Below are 9,478 nucleotides of genomic sequence, written 5' to 3' on the forward strand. Positions count from 1 at the left end.
GACTCCGTCAGGCAGCCCGCCAGCACCTGCAGCCCCCGCGCATCCAGCTGCCGGGCCAGCAGGTTGCCAAAGCCCGAATCGCAGCCTGTGATCAGCACAAACTTGTCTTCCAGGCCGGGCACCGTCTGCCGCTCGCGGTGCCATCGCCACAGCAGCCACAGCCCCAGCAGCACCAGCAGCCACAGCCACATCCTGACCGGGGGCAGCAGCAGCAGCAGCAGCAGCACGACGAGGAGAAGGAGGAAGAGCAGGAGGAGGTGGAGGCAGCCGGGACTCACTGAGCACAGTGGGGACACCGCAGCAAAGTGCAGAGCTGTCCCGAGCGACGCCTCCGGCCTCTGCTGACCTTGGACCTGCCCAACCCTGCGGGGCTGGTCCAGGAGCAGCGCCGTGCCAGCTCAGCTGAACACGGGGCCGGGCAGAGGCTCAGCCCGTCCTCCTGCGTTCCATGCAGAGCAGCCAAGCTGCAGCCGGATCGATGCGCTGCGCTCCCTGTCCCGTATCGCCCGCCGTGCCGAGCGCCGTGCAGCTTTACGGCGTTTGCAGACGCTGCTCACACCCATGTTCTCTCGCAGGGACCCACGTGAGCCGCGCATGCAGAGCTTTGGGTCCCATCCGCGGCCCCCGGCCTCTCACAGAATCACACAGAATCACAGAATCACCCGGGTTGGAAGGGACCCCAAGGATCATGTAGTTCCAACCCCCCTGCCTAGCAGGGCCACCAAACATACACATTTAGATCAGGTTGCCCAGGACTATTTCCCCTAGTCCTGCTGTTGTCAGCCCTTTTGAAGAGTTTACTCCCCTCCTGGGTGTAGGTTCCCTTCAGGTACTGATAGGCTGCCATGAGGTCACCCCGCAGCCTTCTCTTCTCCAGGCTGAACAAGCCCAACTCCCTCAGCCTGTCCTCATAGGGGAGGTGCTCCAGCCCCCTGATCATCTTAGTCGCCCTCCTCTGGACCCTTTCCAAAATCTCAATGTCTTTCTTGTACTGAGGGCTCCACACCTGGACACAGTACTCCAGGCGGGGCCTCTCGCTCGGCCCCTCGGCAAAGCCGCCCCTGGTTGGCACGGAGCCGAGCGCATCCATCCCGCCGCCCTCGGGCCACCGCGCGGCTGCTGCCTCACATGAGTGGGGCGCCGAAGGGGCTCCTCTCCCGGCGCTCGGGGCGGGATGAGGTCGGGACGCAGCGGGAGAAGGCACCGGCAGGGCAGAGACCGGGTCGGTGCCGGGGCTGAGCCCCGCGGGGCTCCCCGTCTTTCCGCCCCGGTGCCTCGACGGCCGGCGCCGCGCCGAGCCGCGCCATGCCGTTCCGGGCGGGGCCGCACTACATCTCCCAGCGACCCGCGCGTTCCTTCGGCCCCTCCGCTTCCCTCCGCTTCCCGCCATGGCGCCGTTCGAACCGGCGGCGCTGCCGGAGCTGCTCCCGGTGTTCTACCGCCGGCTCTTCCCGCACGGCGCCTACGGCCGCTGGCTCGGCTACGGCGGCGGTGAGCGGCGGAACCGGGCTGCACCGGGCGGGGCGCGGGGAGGCGAGTGCGGGGCTGAGACCGCGCACCGGCGGGGTCCGCGTGCCCCCCCAACCTCCCCAACCCACCCCGCACCCCCGCAGTGGAGAAGAACTACTTCCAGCTGCGGGAGTTCTCCTTCACGCTGCGGGACGATGTGTACGTGCGGTTCCAGTCGTTCGGCAGCCCGCAGGAGCTGGAGAAGGAGCTGCAGAGGACCAACCCGTACAAGATCGACATCGGCGCCATATATTCGCATCGCGTGCGTCCCCCCCTTCCCGCGCCCCCGAACTCCCCGGTGGTTGCTGGAGGACGACGGGGTGACCCCTCTGCTCCCCGCAGCCCAACCAGCACAACACGGTGCACCTCGGGGCGTTCCAACCCGTGGAGAAGGAGCTGGTGTTCGACATCGACATGACCGACTACGATGACGTCCGGACGTGCTGCAGGTTCCCGGGGGGGCTGGGGGCTGCGGGTTCCCGGAGGGGCTGGGGGGGCTGCAGCCCCGTAGAGCCGGGATGGCGCCCGCCTGACTGCTGTGCTCTGCCCGCAGCTCGGCCGACATCTGCTCCAAGTGCTGGACTCTGATGACCATTGCTGTCCGTGTGATTGACCGCGCGCTCGTGGGTGAGAGATGCGGGGAAGCACGCAGCCTCTGCGCACTGGGACCCCGCTGCCCTTCGTAGTGATGCCTTGAAGTGGGTCTAGGGGAGCGCTGCTGTGGGGCTGGAGCAGGAGCAGAGGGCAGGCAGGTGCCCGGCGTGCTCCCCCAGCCCCTCTGTGCCCCATAGAGGACCTGGGCATGAAGCACCGCCTGTGGGTGTACTCGGGACGGAGAGGTGTGCACTGCTGGGTCTGCGACGACGCCGTGCGCAAATGGTCCCCGGCGCTGCGTGCGGCCGCTGTGGAGTACCTGAGCCTGGTGAAGGTGGGTGCATGGGGGGAAGGGTTGTGCTGCCCACCTCCTTGGGCTGACCACGCTGTCCTTGCCAGGGTGGAGCTGAGACGGTGAAGAAGGTGAACCTCTCGGAGCCCGTGCACCCCTTCATCAGGTGGGTGCAGATGTGCTGCCTGGTGCGGAGCCAATGGCCGTGGGGTGCTGAGCTCCATCTGCTCTGCAGGCGGTCGGTGAACGTAGTGGAGAAGTACTTTGAGGCATACGCACTGCAGGGCCAGGATGTCTTGGGCAGCCCCGAGCGCTGGGACAAAGTGCTGGCCTTGGTCCCAGAAGGTATCCTTCCAGCTGCTCTGCTCAGGGTGGGCAGCGGGGTTCGCGTTGGCTGTGATCGGCCTTAACAGCTGGCAGAGCACCGTGAGCTGCTGCAGAGCGAGTTCCCCAAGAAGCGCGACTCAGTGCAGCGCTGGGAGCTGCTGAAGGGCCGCATGGAGCGGACACGGGTGAGTGGCTGTGGGGTGGTTCTGGGGTGGCTGTGGGGTGGCTGTGGGGCAGTGCTGCTCCCTGACTGCCTGTACCCACAGCGGGCAGCAGGCAGTGGGAAGGGCACGGCGTGCTATGCAGACTGGGAGATCATGCTGCAGTACTGCTTCCCACGGCTCGACATCAACGTCAGCAAAGGCATCGGGCACCTCCTGAAGAGCCCCTTCAGCGTCCACCCCAAAACAGGTGGGTCTCTGTACCCCAAATTGGGGGTTCCGGCTGTTTGTGGGGTCAACAGCCCATGCGGGGCACCCAGGGCAGCAGTTCCATCTCTTGCAGGCCGCATCTCAGTGCCACTGGACCTGCAGAGGTTGGATGACTTCGACCCGTTCGCAGTGCCCACCATCAGGTCTGCACATCAGGCTGGTGGCGGGGGATCCCCAGCTGTGGGCAGCCCCCCACATGCCGCCCTTCCCTGCAGCTCGCTGTGCCAGGAGCTGGATGTGGCTGGCGATGATGCAGAGCAGGAGGACAGCGAGGAGACGGAGCCAAAGCGGCGGATGCGGGGTGAGCGGGGCCGGGGGGCAGCAGGGGGGGTTAATTGCAGTTGTGGGCAGGCCGGGTGGGGGGTCCAGGCCCACCCCCCTTCACCCTCTCTCCTCAGACTACCGGCGGACGCAGCTGGCGCCCTACGTGAAGGCCTTCGAGCAGTTCCTGGAGGAGATGGAGCGCGCGCGGCGTGGGGAGCGGCTGTGGAGGAGCGGTGAGCGCTGGGGATCCCGCCGCTCCCAGCTGCTCTTCATTGCTTATTGAAAACCTAATGAGGTTCAGTAAGGCCAAGCGCAGGGTGCTGCGTTTGGGTCAGGGCCATCCCAGGTATTCACACAGACTGGGGAAAGATCTTGAGAGCAGAGAAGGACTTGGGGTTCCTGGTAGACGAGAAGCTGGACACGAGGCAGCAGCGTGCGCCTGCAGCCAGCTGTGTTCTGGGCTGTGTTAAAAAAGTCATCCCCCTCTATGGGCTCTGGTGAGGCCCCATCTGCAGCGCTGCATCCAGGCCTGGGGCCCTCAGCACAGGAAGGACGTGGAGCTCTGGGAGCGGGTCCAGAGGAGGCACTGAGATGAGCAGAGGGCTGGAGCAGCTCTGTGTGAGGAAAGGTTGAGGGAACTGGGGCTTGTTTAGCTGGAAGAAGAGAAGGCTGCGGGGAGACCTCGTGGTGGCCTTCCAGCACTTGAAGGGAGCGGATAAACAGGAGGGGGAACGGCTGTTGGTGAGGGTGGGTGCTGACAGGACAGGGGGGAATGGTTTTAAAGTGAGACAAGGCAGGTTGAGGTTGGATATGAGGAGGAAGTTTTTCCCCCAGAGGGTGGTGAAGCACTGGCACAGGTTGCCCAAGGAGGCTGTGGATGCCCCAGCCCCGCAGGCATTGGAGGCCAGGCTGGATGTGGCTCTGGGCAGGCTGGGCTGCTGGTTGGCAACCTGCACACAGCAGGGGGTTGGAGGTGGATGAGTGCTGTGGGCCTTTGCAACCCAGGCCATTCCATGATTCTATGATTCTATGATCATTTGATCTCTAAAACCCCATTTCTGCTCTTTCCCAGACCAGCAGGGAGAGTTCTGACCACGCTGCCGGCAGCCCCTGCCCTTGGGAGGCCGTTGATTGACCTTGATTGACGTCTGCTGCTGCTGTGGGGCAGGGAGACTGACCCCCCCCCCGGTTCCCTTCTCACTTCTTTTTATGCTTTTTGTACTTTTTGTACCCAAAATCCATTAAAGGGCGCTGCTCAGCCCCGTGTCCGTGTCCCTGGGGGGCAGAAGGGATGGGGCTCCCGCGGGACAAAACTCGGAGCGGGGCAAAATTCCCGTTCCCGAGGAACGGCTCCCGTTCTCGTGCCCCGGAACGTCCGAACGTGGCCCGGAACGCCCGAGCGCAGCCGGCGGGGCGGGCGGGCGGAAGTGCGCCGCGCCTCTCCCCCGGAAGTGATTCTCTTTCCGGAAGTCGCGCCTTCCGCCGCTTGGTCTCTTTCAGCCGCCATCTTGGGCTCCGCTTCCCGTACAGTGAGTGTCGCCGCCGCCATCCGCCTCCATCCGCCACCGCGTGGGGCCGGGAGTGCGGCCGGGACGGGAGGGAATGCGGGAGGGCAGCGTCGGAGCGGTCGGGGCCCTCGGTGGGGCCAGGGCAGCTCCGAGAGGGCAACGCCGGGGCGGCCCCGCGGGGACGGCTCCGCGCGGCGGGGGGAGGCGGCTGAGGCCGCGGCCGGGCAGGGGGGAGGCGGGAGAGCCGCGTAGGCTGCTGCCGGTCCGAGCCATGGGGTGGCGTGGGATCCGCTCCCGTCTGCTCTGTGCTGGGTCCGCGTTGTTGTTACCGGCGCGGGCAGCAGCCGGGCGGCCCTCGGTACCGGTTGATCTCCGAGCCCCCGGTGTGCGGTGGCGTTGGTTAAGGCCCATTGCCGGCGTCTGAAGGCGGCCCTTCGGGGACTTCTCGGGGCGGCCGCGAGTCCGGTGTGGTTTTTTTTTCCCCTTGTTCACGCAGAAATGCCTGGCGAAGCTACAGAAACCGTCCCGGCCACAGAGCAGGAGCTGCCGCAGCCACAGGCCGAGACAGGTGAGCCGGAGCTCCGGACCGGCGCTGGGAGAACCGCTGAGCCGTGAGCCCATGGTGGGGGAAAGCAGCAGTGGGGCGGCTGAAGGCAGCGCTGCGGGCTCCGTGCTGCCCTGGGGTTCACTCAGTCCCAGCCTGGTCCTCGGCCAGCCAGGCCCAGCAGAGTTGGTGGCCCTGCGTTGCAACAGGGGCCCCTTCCGTCTGCCCTCATATTGCTGTGCTGCTCACTGTGCCCGGGTAAAATCTATGAGTGCTTTGCGCCCGTGTGCCTGGTGTAGCATCTTTAAAGGCAGGGGTTACTTCCAGAGGAAGCTTTGGTCACCGAAGTTATGTTTTTTGTCTCTGCATTCAGGGAGGCGTTGCATCATCTACATTGGCATGAAAACGCACGTGGGAAGAGCGTGCAGTGCGTGATGGGCAAATAGTTGATGTGGTCAAGGGTGTGGGAGAGGTGGGACGCAGGAGAAGCTGGGGCAGCCTGAGCAGTCAGAAGCTGCTGGCAGGGTGCATCCGTTGCCAGGCGGTGGCCTCCTGACTCTTGGAGCAGGTTGAAGTGACGGCTGCTGTGTGGCAGCTGTGTGGCTGTGTCTGGGGGCAGCTGCTCCATTCCCCGTCAGGCATAGCTGGGATTCCTGCGGCTCGGTTGCCTGCCAGGGACTTGTGTCCATGGGGCCTCTCCTGGGGCACTGTGCTTCACTGGGTCACCTTCTGTCAGCACCGTGCTGCTCTCGAATCTCTCGCAGCGTTGTGGAGGCTGGGAGAAGTTGATCCCAGGCTGAGCTGCCAGTGCTGTGCCAGTGCTGTCCCCTGCCCTGGGGGGTGGCGTGGGGTGGTGAGGCAGAGCGGGGCTGGTTGCCCCCTCTTGTTTGTTGAGAAGGTGGAAGAGTGAGCACAAGGACTGTCATGGTCATTGTGTCTGTGCTGAGCCTGCCCCCCTGGGGCCAGGCCAGGCAAGAAGCCGGGCTCTGGAGGGCTCTGGTGCAGGGTGGGAATCTTCAGTGTCTTCCTCTGGCTTTCATCTCATGCTTCAAAGGTTAGTTGGTGTGTGGGAAGTTCGTGATGCTCAGCACAGAGGTCTCTGTGCAGGGCAGGGCTCCAGCCTCTAGCGTGCATGTGGCCTGGTCACAAGAGGCTTTGCAGTCTATTTACTGTAAACATCCCTTAACAAATTGCACATGGTTTGCAAGAGCCCCCACTCCACATTTGTTTGTGGAAGTGGCTGCTGGAGGAGGAGGGGTTGTCTGTGGGGCTGATTACAGGACGGCCTCACACAGTGCTCTCTGGTGCGTGGGGGTGAAGGAACAGAGAGGGCTGGACAGGATTTTTCTTAAGAGAGCAGAGTTGTCCTTTCTGCTTGCTCAGTACGGGGCCGGAGGCCAGCGTGCTCTTGGCAGGACGCACTGCTCCTTTTTGAAGTGTTTATGGCTTCCCCCCGAGCTGAAGTGTGCTGGTTGATGCTGGCTGTCCTGGCCAGTGGCTGGAGCATCCAGCAGAGCAGCTGCAGGCTCCTCTGCTGCCCTACGTTTTGGAATAGCATGGGGTCAGCAGGGTGTTAGAAACATCTTCTGAGCCGTGGTTCTTGGGCAAGAAAAAGTGAGCGCACCTGAAGAAGAAGCTGTTGTGGGTCTTTCCTGTGTGTGTTGCTGCTCTGGGCAACGGAGAGGGGGGGCGTGGAGTACCTGACTGGCTGTGGTCTTAATTTGGGAAAGATAGAGCCCTCCTGTGGGAGATCCATGTGGGGTGGCTCCTTCCTACAGGACAGCAGGCAAGAGTCAGCACCCAGAAGTTGCTGACTTTTCCCAGAAGGGAAAAAGGAGGAAATCTGCTCCTGTCTCATGGCTGCAGCTCTGCAGGCTGTGCTGGGGCGCTCAGCCCTTGGCAGGAGGCCTGGCCACATCGCCCCTGTCTCCATGTCACCCCTGTCTCACGTCACCGTGGGCGTGCAGGGCTGTGCTGCCCACACAGCCGGTTCTGCTCTCCTGACTGGTGGCACCAGTTCTGCTGGTCTGCTGCTGCCTGGGCTCTCACGCTGCCTCTCCCCTGCTCGGGGCTCCTTTGGTTCTGTGTCAGGCGTTGGGAATGGCCCAGCTGCGTGGAACGGGGCAGTGAGCGCTCCGAATGTAACAATCTGTCCTTCTCACCGTTCAGTTCCAGCTGCCCTCCCTCCTGCAGCCCCTGCTGCCACTTCTCCTGCTGCAGCGCCAGGTACTCAGAGCTCCTCAGTAACACCCCGTGTGTCACATTAACCACAGCGTGCTGTTCTGGATGTTTGTAGTTGCATTAACCCTGCTGGTGTGCAGAGGGAGAACTCTGGGTCCTGGCCCTGTCCTTACTCAGAGGAGCCAGGCAGGCTTCCTCCTGGTGCTCCTGGGAGGCTGCTGGGGGAGGCTGGCTGCCTGCTGCTCTCCAACTCCCTCTGTGTCATCCCTGAGCCTGGGACCGCTTCCCAGCGCTGGGGAGTGCTGGAGCCCGGGGTGGGGTCCCTGAGAGCTGCTGGGGCATTGTGCCCCTGGGGGCTGGAGCTGTGGGGAGCCCAGAGCCAGAAGGCGGACGGCAGGCTGTTGTGGGTGCATGTGTTTCTTCCTGTGCTGCCCTTGTTTTCTCCTTTTTTCTCATGGGTTCACTTTGTTTCTTTCCTTCAGCTGTTCTTCCTGCCGCTCATTCCCTGCCTCTGACTCCAGCCCTGGGCCCAGCTGCCCAGGCTGTTCCCACGGAGCCGCCCAGCTCTGCCCCAGCCGTGCCCCCAGCCCCTCTCTCCCCTGCTGTGGTCCCAGCTGCAGCAATTCCTGTCTTCTCTGCCCCTCCCCAGCCCTCTGCCGCAGCTCTGCCCCTCCCAGTTACTTCTTCCCCTCCTCCAGCTCCAGTTCCACCATCCCCAACTGGTTTTGCTGCCCAAGGTTCTCCAGGGCCTGCTGCTGTCCCAGTCAGCCCAGTGTCTCCAGGACTCCCAGTCCCAACGTCTCCAGTTCTGGCTGCTCTTCCTGCTGCAGGACAGGCAGCCCCCCCGGCAGCCCCCCCATCTCCAGCGAGTCTCGGCTGTCTCCCAGCTGCTCTTACGCCTCCTGTGAAAGTCTCTACTCCTCCCAGCCCCGCAGGAGCCACAGCGGCCCCTCACCCTGCGCCTCCCAGGAGCCCCGGGGCAGCCCCAGCTGCTCTGCCACCTCCCCTGGCAGCAGCCCCTGCAGGTGCCGCAGCTCTTCCCCAGAGCCCCCCTGCGATGCCAGTGCACCCTGCTGCACCTCTGCCCCCTCCAGCTGTCCCACTGAGCCCAGCCCTGGCAGCCACCATCTCCCCACCCATCTTCCTGTCTGCCCCCATGGCGCTGGCCCCTCTGCTGCCAGGTGGCACAGTGCCCTGCAGCGCTGCTGCTCCCCTGCGGGGCCCTGTGTCTGGGACTCCCATCTGCCCGCTGGCTCCAGCTGCTCCTCCCGGGACCCTGACCTGTCCTGTGGGCCCTGCCCTGGCAGCCCCTGGCTCCCCTGCAGGTCCCCATTCTGTGGCCAGGCCCCCCCCTGGGAGCCCGATTCCTGTGTCAGCCCCTGTCCTGCTCAGCCCATCCCCAGCAGCTGCCTTGTCCCCCTCAGGGCCACCAGCAGCAGCAGCAGCAGCTCCAGTTAAAGCAGCTCCAGCGACCCCTGTCTCACTGCCAGCTGCTGTGACTGCTGCTCCTGCCAGTCCCCTGCCTGTCACATCAGCGATGGCAGCTCCAGCCACCCCTCCTACGGCCAAAGGAGCACCCCAGAGCCCACTGCCTGCTCCACTGACTCCCTCTGCCCCTGCTGCACCAGCTCCTGTGGTTCCTCCAGCCTCTGCTGCCACCAAAGCAGCAGCCCACAGCCCAGTCACCAGCCCGTCTGCCTCTGCTGCTGTGGTTTCTGCAGCTACCTCTGGTGCCACCAAAGCAGCTCCCCAGAGCCCTGCTGCTGCCACTCCAGCTCCTGCAGCTGCCCCTGCTGCCACCAAAGCAGCTCCCCAGAGTCCTGCTGCC

General features: G+C 64.4%; 2 protein-coding genes and 1 pseudogene across 7 annotated transcripts in view; 2 read left to right on the forward strand and 1 right to left on the reverse strand.

The window, feature by feature from the left end:
* LOC122191367 overlaps nt 1-578 on the reverse strand; it is a 1,586-nt pseudogene extending 1,008 nt beyond the window's left edge.
* Nucleotides 579-1,380: 802 nt separating this feature from the next.
* PRIM1 (DNA primase subunit 1) lies at nt 1,381-4,675 on the forward strand. 2 transcript variants are annotated; one of them, XM_042891628.1, is made up of 13 exons: nt 1,381-1,491; nt 1,614-1,771; nt 1,852-1,958; nt 2,063-2,136; nt 2,301-2,437; nt 2,503-2,561; nt 2,631-2,740; nt 2,816-2,907; nt 2,989-3,133; nt 3,227-3,296; nt 3,369-3,454; nt 3,552-3,650; nt 4,490-4,675. In XM_042891628.1, exons 1-13 carry the CDS (start codon nt 1,389-1,391, stop codon nt 4,507-4,509), a joined length of 1,260 nt encoding a protein of 419 aa, XP_042747562.1. In that variant the 5' UTR covers nt 1,381-1,388; the 3' UTR covers nt 4,510-4,675. The 2 variants fall into 2 exon arrangements, with proteins under 2 accessions (XP_042747562.1, XP_042747560.1); XM_042891626.1 differs by having other exon boundaries at nt 4,495-4,675.
* Nucleotides 4,676-4,843: 168 nt separating this feature from the next.
* The window catches only part of NACA (nascent polypeptide associated complex subunit alpha), an 8,974-nt gene continuing 4,339 nt past the window's right edge, over nt 4,844-9,478 (forward strand). For 2 of the 5 annotated variants that reach the window (XM_042891620.1, XM_042891622.1), the window contains exons 1-4: nt 4,844-4,946; nt 5,422-5,493; nt 7,639-7,695; nt 8,133-9,470. In XM_042891620.1, coding sequence (XP_042747554.1) covers nt 5,424-5,493; nt 7,639-7,695; nt 8,133-9,470 — 1,465 coding nt within the window. In that variant the 5' untranslated portion in view covers nt 4,844-4,946; nt 5,422-5,423. The remainder of the gene's footprint in view (nt 4,947-5,421; nt 5,494-7,638; nt 7,696-8,132; nt 9,471-9,478) is intronic. The other 3 variants (XM_042891623.1, XM_042891624.1, XM_042891625.1) reach the window with 3 other exon arrangements.

The sequence above is a fragment of the Lagopus leucura genome, unplaced genomic scaffold (genome assembly GCF_019238085.1).
Source record: "Lagopus leucura isolate 7727_CA_CO unplaced genomic scaffold, USGS_WTPT01 261-2_obj-0_obj, whole genome shotgun sequence".
NCBI classification, from domain to species: Eukaryota; Metazoa; Chordata; class Aves; order Galliformes; family Phasianidae; genus Lagopus; species Lagopus leucura.

Bases quoted from the DNA above. Each gene is read 5' to 3' on its own strand.
- PRIM1 (XM_042891626.1), top strand. From the start codon at position 1,389: ATGGCGCCGTTCGAACCGGCGGCGCTGCCGGAGCTGCTCCCGGTGTTC. The intron at 2,438-2,502 runs GTGGGTGCATGG...TGTCCTTGCCAG, and splicing joins AGTACCTGAGCCTGGTGAAG to GGTGGAGCTGAGACGGTGAA. The intron at 2,741-2,815 runs GTATCCTTCCAG...AACAGCTGGCAG, and splicing joins GCTGGCCTTGGTCCCAGAAG to AGCACCGTGAGCTGCTGCAG.